The sequence below is a fragment of the Ovis canadensis genome, chromosome 11, assembly GCF_042477335.2.
Source record: "Ovis canadensis isolate MfBH-ARS-UI-01 breed Bighorn chromosome 11, ARS-UI_OviCan_v2, whole genome shotgun sequence".
NCBI lineage: Eukaryota > Metazoa > Chordata > Mammalia > Artiodactyla > Bovidae > Ovis > Ovis canadensis.
The window spans coordinates 48,394,043-48,415,903 of record NC_091255.1 but is presented as its reverse complement, the minus strand read 5'-3'; the positions used below and the strand labels follow the sequence as shown (position 1 = coordinate 48,415,903).

Genomic DNA, 21,861 nt, shown 5'->3' with positions numbered 1-21,861 from the left:
AGGGGAGGCCTGTGGGGAGCGGGGTGGGGACGGGTCCTTTGTAGGATTTCTTTTACTCTTGAAGGACTCCTCTCCCCCACCCTCTTTCAGCCATCCTTAGCGGGATCTAGAACTCCTAAGGTCTTTCCCAAGAGGGTTTGGAGCTTGTCTGCAGTCAAGGCTCCAAGTTAGAGGACTGGACACTAAGGGTCGAGGACCTGACTCTTGGATGACCACCACACAGGGAAACCTGTTACCTCCTCCCTCTCCTTTCCCCTGAAAGAGAAGTCTCAGCACAGTTATTTACAAAGATTTATTACAGGTTCAGGCCGGGAGTCAGGGAAGAGGGGAAGGGGACAGAGCAGCTGGAGGACAAGGAGAGCTTGGCTCCCCCACCATGTGCCCCCCTAAGGACTTATTATACTAGGCGACATTCCTGGCATCAAAGCACACATAAAATGCGACAAAGCAGTCTCTGCCAGTCCATCTTCCAGGCACCCAGGCTGGGGAGCAGGTGATAAGGGGAAGATTTACCAAAAGCTGAGGCCTGAATTCTGGGCCCTGGTAGAAGGCAGTGAAGGGATGATGACTTGGAATTGCCCAGGGAATGGAGAAAGATCTATGGGCACTTACAAGTTCTCAGTATCCCTTTTGCCCAGATCTTAGGGTCCTGCCCTGTGGGTTTCCTATGCCCAGGGGAGAGGGTCTAGGGAGTAGAATTGTGAAGGATGGATCTTTGTCCCCCATTTACTGGATCTCCCAATGCAAGCTCTCCCATCCCACCTCCCGCTGGGTGTGTGGGGGAATGACTGGCAGGGGCAGGCATCAGGCAGCAAGTGCCCAGGGACTCTGGGCATCAGCCGAAGTTGGGCAGACAAGCAAACACAGACCAGCCTTAGTCTTCTAAAAGTCAGAAGCCGCAGCCCTAGCAAGTGAGAAGCAGGGTACAAAATCGGGTGTGAACAGAATGGATTTCTGGAGAACATCAATGCCTCCTCCCACTTCCTTCCAGGAGATGTAGGGCTGGGTGCCTATGTGCCAGGCTCAGGGTGGGCAGGGCGCTGTGGCTCCTCCCCAGGTTCTGCAAAGCAAGCAGAGGGACTTAGGGCCTGGCCATGCCCACCAAGATCCCAGCCCTGCCTCCTCAGCCCCCAACTCCCAAGTCTCACCATTCAATGCTGGGTCTTCCACTTGGTCCTCAGAGCTTCCGTCTCTCTGGGGCCCATCCAGAGGAGGCGGGCGCTCCCAGGGACCCTCCAGACCTTGGCCATAAGTTGTCTTCTGCCCAGCTGGGGACAGGAAAGAAGGGATAAAAACACGAGCTCTGAGTATCCAGCTGGCTGTCCTAGAACATGAGCCAAGTCCAGCTGCTGGCTGAGACTAAGCTTTCTGAGGGTGTCACAGTGTAGTGGAGTGAGCACTGGACTAAGACAGTGCCTCCAGTGACTAACCGCATGTCCTAGATAAGTCATTGTTACCTCTCCGAAGGGGCTGGTAGGAGGGAAGTTCTGTAGACTGCCTTAAATAAGATAATAGTTAACACCCAGTGCCAGCACCTAGGAGCTGCTCCAGGCTGGGTGGCAACTGATATTTGTTCCTTGGTCATCTTGCCATTTGACCCACTACCTTGCTGCTTTCCTGAGAGAACAGTCTCCTCTCACCTCCTCTTCACCTGTTCTGGGAGTGTCAGTGGGAGTCAATTCAACTCTTCCAGCTGAAGAGTGTGCATTCAGAGGGTTAGAAGTGGCCAGGCATGGGAAAAATAGCCCTGGGAGGGGCTGAGATCTTCCTGCCTAGGAATTCTTTGGGTCTTGGGACCCGGCTGTGTAGATTTTGGGATCTGGGGTGTCTAGCTCTGAGGCCTTCTGTGTAGCTCTTAGGCCCTTCACTGGCCTCTCTCTTCCCAGGCAGTTGGGGTTGGTTCTTGAATCCTAGATTCTCCATCCAGACACTAGAGGGCACCCTCTCACCTCCAGCCTAGGAAATTAGAAAAGAGGGAGAGAATCACAGGTTCCTGGAGAAATCAATCAAGCAGTCCTATGTCTCCCAGCAGAGACCACATCCTGTATCCAGAAATGTAGGCGATGGGGGCCCTGGACACTCTTAGTCCTCTATCCCTCATCTCTTTACACCTCCCAACGGCCATGGATGGGAAGTCCTTTCTTGGGTCTAGCCTCAAACCTCATGTAGCCTTGCCTTAATTCTTAGGGAAGAGAGGAATTACTAGGAAAAACCTGATAGGGAGAGGGACAGAGTCAAGGATGGGAATAGCCCAGGTGTCAGGTAAGGCTGACTGCGAGGCATCCTGTAGGGTGAAAGAGTGAGAAGGCCCTTTACACGTGGGAGAAATTGTAAACTGGGAGAGGTGTCCCAGGACACTCAAGGAGGACCCCACCCAAGCCCATGGTTGGTGAAACTCTGGCTTCACAGCCCCTTCCGCTTACCAGACCCCCTGCTGCCCTTCAGGACTTCCGCCTGGCTGTCCTCCTCCTCCTCCTCTTCATCCTCCTCCTCTTCCTCCTCCTCTTCCTCTCTCGGGTAGCCCAGTTCCCGCAGCTCCCCCAGCTCATCCTCCTCCTCCGAGGCCTGGTTCTCACCCACATTGCTGATGGACTGCAGGTGAGACTCAGCAATGCGCTGCACAGCTGGCACAGACGGACCGGGAAGGCACAGGTCAGCCAGGCCCGAGAAGCAGCCCACGGCGCAGGAGAGGCATGCGGCCCAACCCCCAGCCTCCTTCCTGGGGGCCTGGGGCAGAGCTCACCCCCTCAGGGGTCTAGTTCAAACACTACAGGCTGCTGGTCAGCCTGCTGGGGGCCAGACCAGGGCAGAAGCAGCAGGGGGTAGACTCTTGATCATGTTTTGCTCTTAAGCTGTCCACAGATGCTGGGCCCCAGAGGCCAGCCCCAGGCATCTCCCCACGCCATAGGGTGCCAAGCTGGACAAGACCAGGCGGGCACAGCAACAGCTTAACATTCCTTGGCTGGGGAGCTTGTCTACCAGCTATGGCCGCTGGAGAAGGTACTGGACTGGTGGGCCGGGCCCTGGGCCATTTGTCCCTTTCAGTTTCTAGGGGAGTGCCCAGCCTGCTCACTGCTCACCCGGATCCTGCCTGCCACCCCATACTGGGCTTGGTCCCCACTCCCTGGCACCGCTCCATCATAGATGTTACTCCACACACCCCTGCCCCAGGCTCTAAGAGGCAGGAACAGTTCTGAGACTGAGGACATAACAGTCTGCAGCCAGTGACGTCCTTGCCTGGGGATGCAGCCTGCTCAGACAGGGCCCCCACAATCTTGACCCACATCCCCAAGCTTCAGCTCCCTGTGCAGTGACCTAGAAAGCGGCAACCACCACCCACCCCCCCAACACCACCAAGGCCTGCTGGGATAGGACCTAGGAAGGGAACAGTGTGGGCAGCTGGAGAGAAGTTTCCAAAAGATGGAAAGGACGAAGGGGTTCAGAGAAAAAGGCCAGGGCTGGAGGACTCTGGGAGAAAGGGAGGGGTGAAGGGGACCCTGGGAGGCGTGGCCAGGGCAGAGGCAGCAGGGGGCCAGGAGCTGGTGGGATTTTAGGGCTACTAAACCAGATGCTGAGGGGCTAGGGGCTGGGGTTGCTGCAGCTGCTTCCTAATCCGTAGGCAGCCCCTCCCCTCAGAAAGCCCGAGAGGGCAGATCCAGGCTGGAAACCTCCTGTACAGGGAGCAGGGCCTGGCGCTCCTGCCAACTCGGGGACAGGCACAGAGGGTGTATTGTGCCTGCCTGCTGCCCCGTCTGGCCCAGACCTCCACCCGGTGCTTCCTGCTAACTCTGGGCAAACTACCCAGGCAATAAAAGTGCAATAAATTGCCCTGCCCTGTCCTTGGGGACTCAGCAAATCTTCACCTTGAGCCAAGTGCAAGAGCTCGGCCTTGGAGAGCCCCCTTCAAGCCAAGACTCGGCGTCCGCCCTTCCTTGCAGACTCTAGGCTTCTCCCCCAACAAATCCCCTGCCAGGGGCTTTCCTCTGCCCAGAAAGGGGCGAAACCCACAACATACAGTGCCCTGGAAGTTCAGAAGGGTCCTCTGAGGGTTGGGGAAAGGAGGAAGAGGGAGAGGAGGTGCCAGCTCAAGCAGCCGGGGGAGGAGAGTTCAGTTCTTCAGTTTGTGAGCCGCAGTGACAATAGGTGCGTGCAGCCCTGTGCAGCGCCCCGTGAGAGCCTCCCGCGTGCCTCGCCTGCCTCGTGCCTCTCAGGGCTCTCTGGGGTCTTCCCCCCTCTCCCTCCCGACTACCTCCTTCTCACTCTGTCTCCAGCTCTGGGACCCTGAACTCTCCCCAACTCAAGTCTCCCTTTTGGAAGCTCCAAGGTCCCCAGCACAGCCCCTCTCCTGGCCCCCTCCCATGGCCCTGCTTCTCCCTACTCAGACCCTCCCAAGTCGCAGCCCAATGGGGCCGTGGGCATGGGGCGGGGCGGGGGGGGGGGGCACATTTCTGGCCAAGGGAGGCTGCCTGGGAAGCACCCTGGTCTGTTCTCTTTACCACCACCCCCCCACCCTGCTCACAACCAAGAGTCCAAGGGTGGTTCTTCCCTCTCACGTCCACTTGCCCCCTACTCAGCCCAGGGTGCAGAGGAGAGAGACTTCTCATGTTCTCTCCTGAGAAGACGGCACCTCCTCCCTCATGCCTCCTTCAGGGGCTGGCCTTCCCCACATCCCCACAGGTTGGAAGGCCTTCCAAAAGTTACACCCAGTGCCCACTTGCCGTGTCTCCGCATCCCCTCTCCTCTCCTCTCCTCAGTCTCTCTGCCCCCAACTGAGGCAGGCAGGCTGACAGCTGCACCTGTTGACCTCAGCCGGTGGTTGGGAGCTCACTAAACCCAACAAAGGAGCTCTCAGCACATCCTTCCAGCCTCCCTCTCTCCCTCCATGGGAGGAGGGGGCCGGCCAGGCCAGAAGAGCTGGAGCTGAGCTGGGGGTGGGAAGGCATCCTAAGGCTTAGCGAGGAAGGGACCCTCCCCACACCCCCACCTGGCCCACCTACTCCACCAGGTGTCTCTGCCTCAGCTCCTCCGCTGGAAGCCAAGTCTCCAGGCAGCCCTGAAGACCCCCTGTGATCTCACACCTGCTCCTCCCTCTTCCTGGAATACCCTTCCGTGCCTGGCTTGCCTGTTGAATTCTTATCCATCCTTCAAATCCCCTCTCCCAGATGCTTTGAGGTGAAGGGCCCCAGCAGGGCTGAGGCTAGATCTTACCCTTATTCCACCCCCACCAGGGGGGCCTGGCATACACTGGGTGCTCCATAAGAGAGTGCTATAGGAATGACCTGCCTTTGGGGATTGAAAGGAAAAGCAGGAACAGAAGAAGCATTGGTGTGCAGACCTGTGCAAAAGGCCTGGGAACGGGAAGGGAGAGCAAGGGGTGTGACCCAAAGAAGGTGCCCTAGGAGCGGGGAGGCGGTGGAGGTGGTTCAGCGCATGCTTGCAAAGGTGGCAGAGAGCTGAGTCTCTATCTCGAGGCCTACTTGTTGGGCACCTCTTTTCTTTCAACCCCGAAACCTGATTTTCAGACCCACACCACCCTTTTCAGCCTCGGGGCGCCTTGTTTTTCCAAGGCCACATTAAGAAAGAATTGGTCTCTAGTAGGGGTTGGGGTGGGTGCACAGGACAATCCCTCCCCATCAACAAAAGCTCAGTGCTCCCCCCACCCCGCCCTGCACACCCAATGTCAGCCCAGTTCCAGGGGTCAAGGGGACAGGCAGACCATGGGTTGGGGGAGTACCTTTCAGCGAGGGGGGTGTGTAGGCACAGGGATTGGGTCTCTTCGACTTGAGGTGGTGCCCCTCTCCTGAGGCTCTCTGCCGGGGAAGTGCCAGGTTAAATGGGCTCACAGAGACCCTTCCTGTAACCCTCCCTCCACTCCATTCCCCCCGACCCCGCCAGCTGCCCAGGGCAGCTGCGTTGACTGGTCCAGCCTTGGCTCTAGGTCCGGCGCTGCTCCCACCCAGGCTGAGGCCGCCTGGTGGCACCATAGCCTGAGCCAGGCTGGGACCCTGGATTCTGGAGGCCCAGCCTGAGTCTGAGCAGAGCAAAGACAAGGGGTGGAGATCTGCATCCTGGCACCAGGCGTTCTCACCAAGGTGCCAGTTGATATGCTAATGTCTTCCTGGGTGGCACCGTGAGCTAGCTGGGAAGTAATCCCCTCCATCCCATCACAAAGGGCCTGGCGGCCCTCCTTCCAGCTGCCCCTGGAAACTCACCTGGTGGGGTGAGGCCTCCTCCTCTGAGGGAGGCCACCGGTGACCGAGCCAGGAAAAAGAAGAGAGAAAGAATCCGAATTATTGGTATTTTCCCCCAAATTCAGTCAGTCTCTGGGCCCTTTCCTTCCTAGTGTTGGGAGGTGCCTGGTCAATAAATGAGCCCAGTGGAGTTGGGCTCCTGAACCTTAACCCCCCATTCTCCATTCAGTCTCCTACTCAAGGGACTTTGGCAGGGGCCCCCAGAAGGCATCACAGTTAGGGTGGGGCCAGGACTGGGGGGCAGGGAAGGGGCCCACCTGGTGAGGAGTGCTCTGAGAGCCGGAACAGCATGGCAGGCGTTGGTCTCCTGCGCCGGATCTAAGGAGACAGAGACGGGAGAAGGGAGGGCAGGACAGACCCTTGCAGCCCGCTCCCCACCCCCACCCCGGCAGCAGGGAACAAACTGTGCTTTGGAGTCCCCAGGGAGCCTTTGAATCAAAGACTGTCAGAGCTGAAAGGGACTCCAGAGCTCACCGAACCCCCTCGTTTTACTGAGGTGAAAACCCAAGGCTCAGAGACTTTCCGCAAAGAGCTCAAAGCCACACAGCATGCCAAGGCAGAGAAGAGCAAGAAAAGCCCACCAGTGGCTGCCAGCCAGTGCCCATCTCTCTCCATGGCTACTCCAGATCCACCTCCCTTCATATCGTCCCCTGCCATGGCCCTCCCTCTCCCCGTTATGAAGACATCAGACCTCAGGACCCGATGCTGACTGTGGAAGATGGCATTCACGTGGCCCTGCCCACCTAAGGTCGCCTCAAGGGCTCCAAAGAAACCAGACCAAGCTGCAGAGGGAGGCTGAGCCTGAACAGCAGGCACCTCCAACCTCACTCTGAGGCTCAGGTGTGCGCCTGAGCCCCGGACTGCCCTGGGCCTGGGTCTGGGCCCCTCTAGCAGTATCACTCAGGCTGTGGAACTCTTCACCCAGTCCTCATAAAACCTCCAAAGTCGCCCTCCTTGGTACATGAGCCAAGCTGAACAGTGGAGGGGGGGGGCACTGAGTACTCCCAGTAACTCCCCCACCCTTCCCCCTAGCTTGGCAATCAGATCAACAGTCAGTTAATTAGGTCCTCTTTGAGCTCCAGGGAAATGCACAAAGAGAACCAGGTGAATTAAACTGAAACTGCCACCTCCCCCTGCCAATCTCCCAACACTGCCCTCCAGATCAAAAGCTGCTTGGGCTGGGGATCAAACCGGTAGCCCAGGCCCACCCCCTCTCCACGCGGTCTCTCTGCAACACGACATGCCCCTGCCCCCCATCCACTGCTCTGTTGGGTGCCAGCTGCTTCTCAACAACAGCAACAAGTGAATGGCTAAGTGGAAGAGGGGAGGCGCCCGCAAAAAACTCATGTCTCTTTCCCCATCACGCCCCACATCTCATGCCCACCTTTGGAGGCCTCTGGTACCCAGTGCCCAGGAAGGCTGTCCAGAGGACTCAGATGTCTGTGTGAGGACTTCTGGCTTCTGGGATGACTGGTCATCATTTCCCTCTCCACCCGCACCCCCCGCCCCGCCTATGTTGTGGCTTTATCTAGAGGTCAGGACAAAGCTCGGGTGATCCCAGCCCAGGTGTGCAGGGTGGGACTAGAGAGATGGCCAGAGCGCGCGGCAGGCGGGCGCAGGCCCGCTCTGTGTAACGGGTCAGGGGGCCATGTTTGTCACACCAGTGGTCCCCGGGGGACCCCAGGGAAGGAGGACACTGCAGGGTCCAGAGGACAGTCCTCCCCCTCCAGGGCCGCCAGGGATTCCCCAGCCCCGGGATCAGGTGCGAGGCCCCGGGAAAAAGTTACAGGAGTCTCCGGCGAACTTCACGCGCTGCCCCGCGCCCTCGCGCCGTCAGAGGCGGGCCGGGGGCCCGCGTCTCCCAGGCCAGTTCCGATCCCGGAGCGCAGAGGAGTCGGGGAGAGGGGGTTAGGGTAGGGGGGCGCTGCCAGGGGTGGGGCGCAGCCCCCTTACCATCTCCACCTGGCGGGGGTCGAGCTGGCTGGGGGGCGCGGGCACGGAGAACTGGATCTTCTTGCGGTCTTTGGGGTCCATGGCGGGCGGGGCGCGCGTCGTGGGGTCTCGGGCTGCGATCCCGGCTCCGCTCCCCGGCGCTGCTCCGGGCGCCGCGGCGGCAGCGGGTTGAGTGTGGCAGAGAGGAGCTGGAGGGCTGTGCACGCACAGATAAAGATACCGCGCCGGCGAGGGGAGGGCGCGCGGGGGTGGGGGGCGGCCGCCGGCTCGCGGCTCTGGGGCTCCTGGGAGCCTCGGTCCCCCGGCGCCCGCGCCTCGGGCTCGCGGGGCTGGTCTCTGTCCCTCCTTCCCTCGCTCTCTCTGTGCCTCTCCAACCTTCCTCTATCTCCCTTGCTCCCTCTCCGCGAGTCTCCCTCCGTCTCTGCCTCGCTCCGTCTCTCCGGGTCTCGCCCTCCGGCCCCAGCCTTGGGGTCCCCAGCCCGCCCCCTCGGCCTGGGACTGGCGCCCGGGCGCTTGGTGGGAGGGCTCAGGAGACAGTGGCCAATGAGCGCCGAGGAGCGTGTTCTCGGCCGGGAGGAGGGCGGGGAGTGCGAGCCGGGACCGCGGGAGCGGCCTGGGGGCCCCCTGCCGACTCCCCAGAACTTGAAGCTGCATTATTGATGGAGTCCAGCAGGGAGGATAATGGGGGGAGCCCGAGGGGAGAGGGGCCGCGGGGACCTGGGACTCTGACTTTAACCCCTTCCTGGCCTGGGTGCTTGGAGTTTCATGGGGAGGCTGTGAGGTCGTGGAGAGAATAGCACCAGCGTGTCACGCTGTGAAGGGGGGTATCCTAAAAAGCGAGTGAGCGTGAAGGAGCGGGGTGTGCGTGGGAGGACACATGTCAGTCATCATGGCAGGGAGTGTGTGAAAGTGAGTGCCAAAGGCCCTTGGTGCCTAAAGCTGGGGAGTGTGTGTGTGTGGTGGGGGGGGGGGGGGCGGTCTGTGTGGTGAGAGAGTCTATGTGAGTAAGTGTGTCAGAGTGTCAAGGATGCAGGTGTGAGTGGCAGGGTGTGGGAAGACCGTGTGTGCACGGGGGAGGGGGCAGAGTGGGGGAGGATGTCAGAGGCTGTCAAGGTGATGGGCAGGCTGTGCCAGCTCGCAAGGGGGGTGGGAGTACCCTCTGCACAGGTCCAGCCTGAAGAGTAGAGGGGGGTAAGGTTGTGATCCTGGGAGGGCTCTCGTGGGGGCAGGGGAATGTGTCCATGCTGTGAGGTACCCTGGATCCACGTGTCTCCTGCCTGTTCTCCCCAGATATGATGTGGGGGAGACAGAGCCAGCTCAGGGGGATAGAGTTGGGGGAGTTGGGGTGTACACGTGCCATCACGTGTGAGTTTGGTGCAGGAATAAAGCAAGGGGGAGAGGTGTGTGTGTGCTCATTTCAGAGGTGTGAGCCTCTCTCTCTGCAGAGGTGTTTGCATGTGCTCTGAAGGGGGGAAAGGGGAGGAGATGGCCCTGTCGTTTGGAGTGTCCCTGTTTATTTATCGTCTGGTGCTGGATGCCTTTGCAGGAACCAGTGTTTCCCTCTTCTTTGGGCCTGGGGGCGAGGGTCTGAATGCCGCTCTGAGCGGGTGTGTGTGTGTAGACTTGTACGTGTGTGTCTTCCTGGGACTCTGTTTGCCTTGGCTCTCTCCTCTCCTGGTCACACTTAGGCCTGGAACAATCAGGAGCCCCCCTCCCCCAGCCAGCAACTTTTACACTCCCAGGCCAAGCATGCTGGGCCCTTGGCAGAGCGAGAAGGAAGCAAAAGGCCAGTGGAGTCTTGTGAAAGTGGGGTCAGGGGCACGGTGCAACACCCCAGAGTCAGCGCCTACCCTGGGGATGAGGCGAGGGAACGGGAACACAGAGCTTTGCCCATGGGTGCTGGGAGGCCTGGCCGCGGGGCGCACTGCTCCCCCACCCTCAGGCCTGGCCCAAGTCCTGCTGTGTTTGTTGACTTCTATGCTTGTGGGGAAACAGCCAGATGCCAGGTCCCTAGCCCTGGGGTGTTGCCTCCCTGGCAGTCCCTGGCTTGGCCCAGACCCCTCTGTCAGAGGGTTGTGGTGGGAGGTAGTAAACACCAATTTGGCAGTGCCCTGGGAGGCAAATGAGGAGGTCACGAGGGTCAGAAGGGGCACAGGAAAGGCACGGCCCAGGCAGTAACCTGTGTGGCCACTAGGAGAGAAGGCTGAGAGGTCTGTGGTTTCCAGTGCTAGGCAGGTAGGAAGGTCCAGTGTAGGGTGAGGGGGACAGAAGACAGCTGGACAGTTAATGAGGGGACAAGGAGAGGGAGTCATCACTCCCAGGGGAACCTCAGGGCCCATTGGAGCTGAGAGGGCCTTTGGGACCACGGTTGATGAGGCTCCTTTGGCCAGGGAGGGCCTGTTGACAGAGGTTCTGCCGAAAGGATTGGAGTTCTGGGTGGCCCTGAATCAGGAAAAGTTCCCTAGACCCAGGCTGGGGCAGCTGGAAGGGAGACTCTCCTCTCCTGGGTAACCCTGAAAGAGGGGGTCTTTGCTGTTTCTTCCAACATTTACCCAGGCACCTACAGCTCTGGCTGCTAAACCCTGGGGTCAAGCGGGATGGGGGAACTTGGCTCACAGGGGTACAGGCACAAGGAACAGACAGAAAGGAGAAGGAAGGAAGGCAGAGACAGGAGGTGAGAGAGAGAGAGGAGGGGGAGGTAGGAAGTGTGGAAAAGAAAGAGCGAGAAAACACATGTGAGAGATGGAGAGACAAAGGGAGAGAGAGGAAGCCTCACGACAGAGAGAGGCAGGAGACAGAGATGGAGAGAGTAAAAATAGCTCCGCATTAAGATAATTGCAGCTCACAGCTCTGCCCTCCGTTAGGAATTAAATGAGGTTTTATTACTTTGATTTTTCTCTCCTGGATCCTACGCGACTTCTCAAGAACTTGGGGAAAAGTTTTTCAGGTGGGCGGCCAGGTGGCTGGGGCTGCGTGGGTGACAGAGGAGGAAGGGACAGGGACTTCTGGGGGCTGAGGGAAGTGTGGGCAGGGGCAAGGAGTGGGGAGGGTGTTGTGAGGATGGGGGAGTCCAGCTGGGGCTGGGAGAGGTGGCCAGGGTCAGGCATATCCCAGAGCAGCTGAGAAGCTAGGGGCCAGGGTGACCTCCATTCTCTCTTAGAATTAATCATATGCAAATAAGATGTAAAAATAACGTGCCACTCCTTGGTTATTATTCTTGAGTTAGAAGCACAGGCAGTTGGGTCCAAGGAACAAATTCAAGACCTTGTTTGACTTAACTCCAATTAAACAATGGGTCTTTCTGCTTGGACTAACCAAAAAAGCTTGTCATAGGGTGTCTGTTAATGTACAGAGCAGGTCTGATCACACTATTTTGAGCTCACCATTTCTCTCACATCATTGCCTGTTGCCTGCCACAGCGCCCGGCATACAGAAGGCACTACATTCACCTTCTCTGGAAGCCTGAAGCCTTTGCTGTCTTCTGGGGAGGTAGGGAGAGTGGCCAATCGTGAATATTCCCTCCCTTCTCCCAGGCAAGATACAGTCTCGTGGACAGAACATAAACTGCGGAATTGGACAGACCTGGGTACTGTGTGATTTTAGACAATAAATGTCTTAGCCTCACTGTGCCTGTTTCCTCCTGCCCCCAAACCTACCTCACATGGTACCTGTGACGATTCAAAAATATAAAATTAATACAGTCCCCAGCCCAATGCAGGGCTCCTGGTCAGTATTCAGTAAAGGTTCCAGCTTCTCTAGAGGGTTTCTCTGATGGCTCAGATGGTAGAGAGTCTGCCTGCAACGCAGGAGACCCGGGTTCAATCCCTGGGTCAGGAAGATCCCCTGCAGAAGGGAATGGCTACCCACTCCAGTATTCTTGCCTGGAGAATCCCCATGGACAGAGCAGCCTGGCCGGATACAGTCCGTGGGGTCGCAAAGAGTAGGACACAATTGAGCGACTAACACTTTCTCAAGAGCGCTATGGATGCAGTTCCGGAAATGGCCAGCAGGTGGCAGGGTTGACCAGGGTTTGGGCTGCCGAGCTGTTGGCATTGCGGGTCGGTGGCTGGACATCACACTCCTGACCTTGGCACCACGGAATTGAGTTTAGCTGGCTGGGTTGACATGTGGCAGCTGGAAAGGAGGTCCCCCGAAGTCCTGGGAAGCAATCTTAGAGAAGCCAGGGAGCGTTAGCAGGGCACACTGGGGCATCTTTCCCTGCCACTGCTGGTAATGGGGAGGGGGAAGAGGATGTTGGGGACTCCAAGACCCGCCTCTGAGAAAACCCCTGGACACCGAGAGGATAGAGCAAGGGCACTCGCAGTAGGGACACTGGTGACACCAAGACAGGTGGCAATCATCTGAGCATTCACTGACACACTCATTCATTCATCCATCATCCAACCCTTGGCCCATTCAATAAATTCACATTGAGTGCTTTTTAAAAAAACTATTGAATTACAGTTTATATACTATAGAATGGATCAGTAAAATGTAAATTAAAAATACATTTCTATGAGTTTTTTAAAATTTTATTCAACACATGACCACTAGCAACATAGATACAGAACATTTTCATCACCCTCAAATGTTCTCTTTTGGCCTATCCAAGTCAATCTCCCCTCCCCCCTTCACTGGGTGTATCTTAACTCTTAGCACACTATTTGGAGACATGTCCTACCCACTATCCGTCTTTGCATCATCACCTTCCTGCTATAATGCCCAGAATATAGCAGCACAAATGCTGTAGAGGCAATGGCTTGAGGAGTGAATCAATAGATAAACACATAAGTCATAAAACTGGCAACGCATGGCATATAGAGAGCACTACTCTGTAGTGGACACTGGGCTAGACCTGTTATATGCATTAGCTCATTTAATCCTCAGGAGATTCGCTCCATTTTACGGATGAGGGAAATGAGGCTCAGAGCTTCTGCCCACAGCCTGGGTTCAAAGGCAGACCATCTGACTCCAGCATTCCCACTCTTACTGCTCTTTAATACATTCAGGATGGGCGAGTAGAACTCTTACATGCACTGAACTGGGCTTCTGTCTTGCTCAACATTGGTCCCAGTTTCTCTCTCAGCCCAGGTTGGACAGATCTGGGTGGGAAGCAAAGATCAATGTGTGGAGGCTGCCCTCTGGTGGCAGATATGAGTACAGCGGTATCTGTGCCCTCTGGCGCCCCCAGGTGGGATGCTGATGAGAAGAATGAGCAAGCCGACAGCCCACAGCGGGGGCAGCCTCGGCCCGGGCACCTGGAGACCCCCTGCTCTGGCCACTGCCTGGTGCCCCCCGAGGTGCCAGCTGAGGCTGCCCCCAAAGAACGCCAGCTGCCGGAGCCTGCCGCCTCCCACCCCCTCCACCAGCCTCACACACACTCCAATCCCGGTCCAGTCGGCTGCTTCCATTCCCTGAAGAAGAGGCCCTAAAGTTAAAACAGCTGTTAATTTATAAACCAATTTTTCCGTGACTGCTTAATAAATCGCCAGCAGCTGCTCTGCCCCCCCTCCTGCCCAGGCACCCGGCCCCGAGGGCTGCATGGAGAAGCTCAGAGCCGCCAGCCTGCCCCTCCTGCCTCCTTCCCCCAACTCCCTAACTTGCCCCCAATCTCCCAGGACCTGGGCATGTGTGGGGAAAACCCCGATGAAACCCCAGCTTCTCTGGGCTTCAGTGGAGTGGAGAGGGGAGGGGGATTTTTCTGTAGCCCAAAGGCCATTCCAATACCCTCTAACCCCCAACCCACGACTGCATGTTCCAGAGGGTAGGTGTCAAAAGTTTCTTAGTTCTTGGGGAGATGCAGTGTCCCTATCCCCTAGAGAAGTTCCCTGAGCAACTGGGAGGTGAAGGGACCCTGGACTCATCCCTGAGTGCACTGGAATCTCAGTTCCCAAATCAGGGTGGTCTCCCTGACAGATGCTAACAGACTCACTGACCCTGCTGTTCTCTCAAGGCGGGAAATGGTGGGGGGCGGGGAGAAGGAATGCTGAGAGAGCTCCCCGTTCTGGGGAGATGCCCACACACACTCAGTCCCAGGATAATGAGAGGAGGGATCTGGGGCTTTAGAATATACACTTTGCTCAATTTCCACTAGCATATAAAAGGCACCATGAAAATCCACACGGGGTCAGGGGTGGGGGATCTTGTAAATGGCAGACAGGAGGCATGTTCTTTTTATCTGCAAGTTCCAGGTGAAATGCCTGCTGCTACTGTATTCTGCTACTGACTCTGCTAGGCAAAAGGGTCAATCCGGCCATGCCCCTGTAGATACAAGGAGCTCAGCTGGAAATGGGGAATTGTGTAGTAAAGCACATCAGATTGGGAGTTCGAATCCCCGTCTCCCACCTACTAGCTGTGTGACCTTGGGCAAAGAGCTTCTCTTTCCTTCCTCAGTGTCTCCATTTATAAAATAGGGATAATAATTACACAACTGTAGTGAAAATCAGAGGCATACAAAGTTCCTGGCACATAGTAGGTGCTAACAGTCATGTAACAGTGTTAGCTTTCTCATCCCTCTGCTGAGAAGAGAGCAGAGATTGGATCTCCTAGCTCCCCACAAATAGCAAATCTTGGGGTGGGGGTGCTCGGGAGGTTTCCAGGGGTTGGGGCAGATAGGCTGTCTGGGGACAAAATTAAGAAAACTAACCAGGATTTCTGACTTCTATGGTTCTGACTGGGCTCTCTCATTCTGGGCCTTTCTGTTCCCTCACACTCCTCTATCCCCACCTCCTCCTGACTCAGGTAGCCATGGCCTTTCCTGAAGGAAGAGCTTCTACCCCACCCTACTCCTGGAGCCCACACCTCTCAAAAACCAAGTTGTTGAAATGAATCGCCAGTCCAGGTTCGATGCATGTCGCAGGATGCTCGGGGCTGGTGCACTGGGATGACTCAGAGAGATGGAATGGGGAGGGAGGTGGGAAGGGGTTCAGGATGGGGAACACGTGTACACCAGTGGCGGATTCATACTGATGTACAGCAAAACCAATACAATATTGTAAAGTAATTAGCCTCTAATTAAAATAAATAAAATTATATTTTTTAAAAAAGCAAGTTGTCCCCACAGTCTGTCTAACTGAAATCCCTTCCATTTCTTCTCTTGTTCTAGTAGCTGTCAGGCCCTTTCCTGCCCCACCCCCAGAGACCTGCTGGCCTCCGTGGCTCACGGCCCGCAGTGTGAGCCTGGCTGACTACATCCTCCCTGTGTACCCAGAGCAACTTAGTCACCCTCTCTGAGCCTTGGGTTCCCCAGCTCTAGATTGGGGAGAATCCCAGTCCCTCCCTCTTGGGTTGCATGAGACACCACCCATGAAGTTCTTATCCTTACCACAGGGCCTGGCTCTCTGCAGGTGCTGAGGACATGATGGTGGAGAGAGAGGTGGCAAAGGGTGGCAAAAAGAACCTGGCTGTCAAATCCCACTCCACTCCTCGAAGCTGAGTGACCTTGGGCAGATTGCTTAACTGTCTTGTGCCTGAGTTTGTGTTTCTCCATCCATGAAAGGGCCTACGTCTACGTCACTAGGGCGTTGTGAGCCACCTAGAATTCTCAGAACAGGTCTCCAGCTGAATAAATGTTCCCCCGAATTAACAGTATGGTGAGCTGCTGTCACTATTACGGGCCCCACTAGAGCACTGATTCTCTTTAAGCCTTGCCCCACTAGGGGCATGCCGATGCAGAAGGTTGGAGGGTGGGTAGAACTGGACTAGAGACTCTGGTATTGGGGATCCTGGCTCAGGACAGGCCCGAAGCCTCCACTTCCTCAATGTTCCCACCTCTGACCTCCCCCTAGACCCTGGCTTGGGCTCAGTCAGGAGGCACAACCGTCTGCCTCCCTGAGTCAATGCTCCTATGAAGCTGCCAGCCCCCTTCCTGTGCTGAGGTCCTGACTACCTCCCAGAAAAAAAGAAGAGTCCCAGGGGCCCACTCAAGCCTAGGACTGCTCTGCCAGGGTGCCAGCTGGTGCCCATGGGGGCGGGGCAGCAGCTTGATCATGTGGAAAGGAAAAGTTGGAGGTACCCCCAGCCTTGGTGGCCCCCATCAGAGACAGGACAAAACAAGATTAGGGCACCCAAGACATCCTAGAGGCTTTCTGCCCCTGGGGATCCGCTGGGGTGAGAGCTTAGCTTGGCCTTCCTGGTGCCTTAGTTTACTCAGCCATCCTGGAGACAGAGTCTTCATTTCTGTTTTCCTGGGGCCCCAAAGGCCTTGGCATTGGCCTCTCACAGCTCCTTGCCCTCTTTCCTTTCTTAAAGCAGCCAAGCTCAGCCTCCTCCTCCTCCTCCTCCTCGCCAAGATTGTCTCCTTAGAAAGCACCCAGGAGTACCCTTAGCCGGGAGGGGAGGAGAAAAGCCAGCCCGGTGCCGGAGACCGCCTCTGCAGGGCGCAGGGCTGCACCTGCGAAAGTGCCCTGGGCCGGGGTCGCCCCGCGCTCCGTGCCCCGTGCCCCTTCTCGCCGCCACTGGCCCTTTAAGAGCCTCTCCTCGCGCTGCCGTCCCGGATCAGCCAGAGAGACCATTAAAATTTTATGCAGAATGAAAATGGGCCAGGTCTCCAGCTTCCTCGCTCCCATCCAATGATTTATTACTCGCAAATACCACAGAACTAATTAGTATAGTAATTAATTAATACGCATTTGCATATTTGCATGTGCAATTAGTGCAGTGGAGTGATTACTGGGAGAATGAGGGGCCCCGGATTGTCAGATGTGAGGGGGAAGTGGCCTGGAAAAGAGTTAGTGGGAATGAACTTTGTAGGGAGCGCGAAGGCGGGGAGGGAGAGGGAGGCGAGCGGGGCGAGGCGGGGGGACGCCGGGGCGCTGGGCCACCTCTCGGGGCGCGGAGCGGCCGCGCGGGGCAGCGCAGGGTCCCGGCCCGCCCGCGGCCACCGGACGCCGGTCGAGGGTCGCGACCTGGGCGCCCCCCGGCCCGCCCGCGGCCCCGCCCTCCCCCGCCGCGTGGCACAGCTCCAAGTGCGCGCCTGATTGTTATGCATTGTGTTTCTTGTTGCGAGCGGAGCCGGGCGGAATGGGGCTGGCACAAGCTGTTTCCCTGCCACGCGGCGGTGGCACCTTAAAGGGGCAGCGTCCTCTTCCCGCAGCCGCCCGCTGCCGCCTCCGCCCACCCCACCTCCCAGCTGCCCGTCTGACCCCTTTCCCGGAGACGACTGGCGGCCGGAGCCGGGCTCGAGGCGAGAGGGCGCGTGCCGAGGCCTCCCGGGAGGCGACGCGGCCCCACGGGGCTCGGGGCGCGTGCCGAGGGAGCCCAGCGGCGGTAGGGCAGGCTGCGAGCCGGGAACCGGCGGCCGGGGCGCGCCAGGTCCTCTGCCGGGCGCGCGGCGGGGGTGATGAGGAGAGATCCGGGAGAGAGCTGGAGTAAGAAGGACAAGCAGGAGGAGTGCCCGGAGCTTCCTCATAAGACACCGCTTGGCTTCCAGTCCTCACAAAGATTCTGTGCGGCGGGGCTCTTTATTCCCATTTTACAGAGGGAGAAACAGAACGACCTGGCAGGTGGCTAGTGACCAAGCTGTAAACCCGGGGTTCCAGTTGGTCCGTCCATCCCCAGTGCTCAAGTTGGAGCCAAGGCCAGAGGAAAGAACGACATTTTCCCAGGGGGCATCAGGGAGGACTTCCTGGTGAAGGAAGCATCTCACCAAACCGGCAAAAGTGAGGAGGGCACCTCCTAAAGGAGCTGAAGGAACAGGGATACTGGATGTATAAACCCCATGTTTGATGTGACTGCACCTTTCACTGTTCAGAGGAACACCCCCCACCACCACCACCTACCCATGAATAGAACTGCAGAGACCCAGGCAGGGACACTGGCTCCCATTATGTGGGGTCCTGGACAAAAGGCAAACTCTCGGCACTATATCTTCCAAGGGCACCCTCCTTTCCCTCTCTACTGTAGAGTCTACTGGTTCCACGTGCTAAGCCACTTCCGTCGTGCCTGACTCTTTGCTGCGACCCTATGAACTGTACCTGTCCAGGCTCCTCTGTCCATGGGATTCTCCAGGCAAGGATACTGGAGTGGGTTTCCGTGTCCTCCTCCAGGGGATCTCGTCTCATGTCTCCTGCACTGGCAGGCGGGTTCTTTACCACTAGTGCCACCTGGAAAGCCCACTGGTTGGTCCCACCGGGTAGAGATAACCTGGGTTTCAGAGAAAGGAACACCGTATGTAAAAGTGAGCAAGGCTGGACTCAGGCAGAGCTTGGTTCAAATCCAGGCTCTGCCACTTACTAGCTATGTGACTTTGGCACAGCAGCCTTAACCTTAACCTCTCTGTGCTTCAGCGTCTTGTCTTCAAGTGGAGTTAACAGTCATCCCACATCTGAGGTCATGGTGAGAATGAAATAAGATTGTATGTGAGTGAAGCCAGGGCCCAGCACCGATAACTCTACAGCTGTCTTTTCATTATTATGGATTATGAAATATTTCATTATTACAGAGAGCGCTGAAGCCTGAGGGACAGGAGGACCCACAGGAGGTAATCAGGTCCTCATTTCTAGTCCCAGCTCTGTCACCACTTGTGTGACACCAGGCAGGTTGCGTCCCCTCTCTGTGATGTGGGGTTTTTTTATTTGTAAGGTGGGGCATTGGGCCACGAGGCTCCTACCCCTCAGCTGTTCCCTTCTTTCCTCATGCCCCCTGACCCTTCAGGGTACTGAACTAAGGAAGTAACAGCTAAGTCTCATTCACACTGTCCTGGGCTCCAGTTTCCCAGGGTCTAAACCAGGAGGTTAAATTATGACCTCCTGCCCTGCTGGCCCTGCTCTCTAGGTGCACCCTCCATGCATGGCTTTTTGAGGCAGTGGCCACCCACCTCTGCAGCTGTGGGTCATCTGTGCCCACTGCCAGCCTCAGGTGCCACCATGCACCCATAGGGGCTCAGGCATCTGAGAACTTTCCAGTGCCAGGCTCCCACGAGTCCCCAGCCCAGCTCCCGGGTGGTTCTGATTTCCAGGGGAGGAAATCAGAACATGCCCAAGTCATGGGCATGTCAGAGAGCCTGGCACGCACACTGTCCTGGGCTCTTCCCACCGCCCCGCACTGCCCCGTTGGGTGCCCACCCACCATCATTCAGGAGTTAACCACCCCGAGTGCTATCCTTTTGTCCCCCCATCAGTGCTGAGAGAGGCAGCAGGTGGACATGTGGCACTATTCCCATTTTACAGATGAAGCAGAGGGCTACGTGATTTGATCAAGGTTGAGACCCTGCTAAGTCTGGTGCTCTTTTGCCTACCTTGAGCTCCCTCTTCGTCTGATTGCCTTCCTCTGCGGGCCGGACCCGTGGAGGGGCAGGGGCAGGGGCAGGACATCCCAACTGCTCACTTGGAAAAGTGACAAGAAAAGCAGAACAAAGATGTGCTGATGAACAGAACTTCAGGAACAAAGTTTTGGTTTTTTTCTTAAATACAGTTGATCGGGAGCTTGAGGCCAAACCAGCCAAACCTGGATGGGGCAGTGCTGGATGAGGCAGCACTTCCACACCTGTTTGTTCATTTGATGCTCAGCAGGCGTCTTATTGTAATGATCACGCCCATTTTACAGAGGGGAAGGCTGAAGTTCTATGTCAGTGCTGGGGTTGGGGGGAGACTGAGGGGAATGGAAGAGGAGCTTCCCACAGGCCGGTGTCCTGCCCTGGCTCCAGCATTCAGTTTCTGGGCAACGAGGGGACAGGCCTTTGTTGCCACAAACACTTATTGAGGATATCATGGCTGTTAGGCCCTTTACCTACTTACTGCCTACCGGGTGAGAGAGACCTGTGCGGCAAAGGTCATGGCCTGCACCTCCCTGTCATCATCATTTAGTTGCTGAGTTGTGTCTGACTCTTTACCATCCCAAGGACTGTAGCCCACCAGGCTCCTCTGTCCATGGGATTTTCCAGGCAAGAATACTGAAGTGGGTTTCCATTTCCTTCTCCAGTGGAGCTTCCCGACCCAGGGATCGAACCTGTGTCTCCTGCATTGGCAGGCACATTCTTTACTGCTGAGCCACCAGGGAAGCCCGTGCCTCCCTAGAGGTGTGCAAAAGGCATTAGGGGAGTCAGAGGAGGGCATCTAACCCAGAGAGGCTTCCTGGAGGAGGTGATGCTTAGGCTTAAAAGGTGAAGAACGTGGAGGGTGCTCCAGGCAGAGGGGACAGCCTGAGCAAGCTCACAGGCAGGAGGCTGGTGAAAGCTGGAGGAGCTTAGAGTGGCTGAGGCGCAGAGTTCAAGGCAGGGACAAACGTACACAGAGAACGCCACAGCAGTAGTGGCGTAGTAGTCCAGATTCAGTAGTCCCTAAGGAGCAAGGCCTGATCCTAGGGGTGATGGGGAGCCACTGAAGGTGCCCGACAAGGGGAATACTACATTCAGATTTGACTTTTCCATAGAATGGGCAGGATGAACACCCCTAGTCCTTCTGAGGAAGCTAGAGGAGCAAGGGCCTGTGGGAAGTCAGAAATTTCCAGGGAGGAGAGGCTGAGCCAGACCCACAGAAGAGGGTTGAGGTAGTGGAGGTGGCTTTGGAGAGTAGCATCAGCAAAGAAGAAACGGCAGTGGGAGTTGGACAACTCTGCGGCGTCCTGGGACCTCATCTCCCGTCCCTGTGGCAAGCTGCCTTTACCCCATGCAAGGAAGGTGTGGGGTATGACAAGGGGTAGGAGAGGGGCTCTGAGCCTGCTGAGAGATATGAGGCCCAAGAAGGGGATCTGCTGCTGGGCAGGAATCCCCCAGGAGGCGGAGGCAGTGAGGGACCTCATGTGGCCTGAGTCTGAGCTTCGTGCCCAGGGAATGGGGGCCCAGCACCCCCAGACTCAGCCTCCATGCACGGAACCCCCCTCTCTGAGAGCCACTAAAAGGAAAACCTGTGACCCAACCCCCCATCCCAAGTCCTCCTCCCCAGACTGAAATTTGTGCAGAAGGCAGGAGGAGGGGTTTGAGGGCTCCAGGCTTGACCTGAGACCTTAGAACTTAACTGCTTTAGGAGATTCTCTGGAGAAAGGCTCCAGTACCCCAAACCCTCTAAGTCAGTTAGGCATTAACACAGGGAGCATTTATTGAACACCAACTCTATACAACCTGTGTGAAGCCCCAGACTACTGAGATATAAGGTAAGTAGCCACCACTGTCAAGTCAGGGACACATGGGTGAATGGTTTGTCCTAACAGTGGGTGGTAAGTACTGAAGTTGCCAGGAGGAGATCCAGGAAGACACCCAGGAGGAGGTGTCCAAGCAGGACCGCTCTTGGTGAGGAATGAGAATGAATTTGAAGAAAAAAGAGACTCAGAGACTAGAGCCCATTAGGGAAGGGCCCAGAAGCCAGAAGGCAAAGGTTATGGGGCACAGGTCATTGTACTTTTGGAGCAAGGGAACAATCCTGCGGGGGCTGGCTTTGCAGGAGGGCTAGTGGGTCTCCTCATGGCCCTCTGTCCCAGTTTAGGGAGATGTGCAGCAGGGGTCCGACTCAGGACTTTCAGATCAGGCCTGGTGCTATGGGCAGGTGCCCACCTATCTTTGGATGGGGCCTGGGCCCAGCACATGGGAGCCCAGGGTGCAGGAAAAGGAAGTCAAAGAAAATCCTAGTGGTGAGCTGGAGGTCAGGACAGGAGGTCAGCACGGAGGATGGGGGCTACACCTCACTGGTCCTCCCCCGCCCCCTCCCCGGTGGCACCACAAGGC

At 57.0% G+C, this 21,861-nt stretch overlaps 1 protein-coding gene across 1 annotated transcript; it reads right to left on the bottom strand.

Annotated features, from left to right (window-relative positions):
- Positions 1-277: 277 nt before the first annotated feature.
- Positions 278-8,707, bottom strand: PPP1R1B (protein phosphatase 1 regulatory inhibitor subunit 1B). Its single transcript, XM_069543329.1, has 7 exons — positions 8,205-8,707; positions 6,509-6,569; positions 6,213-6,235; positions 5,735-5,810; positions 2,424-2,624; positions 1,149-1,268; positions 278-1,060 (listed from the first exon to the last, which is right to left on the bottom strand). The coding sequence occupies exons 1-7, from the start codon at positions 8,283-8,285 to the stop codon at positions 1,011-1,013; spliced, it is 612 nt and encodes a 203-aa protein (XP_069399430.1). The 5' UTR covers positions 8,286-8,707; the 3' UTR covers positions 278-1,010.
- Between the last annotated feature and the right edge of the window lie 13,154 nt (positions 8,708-21,861).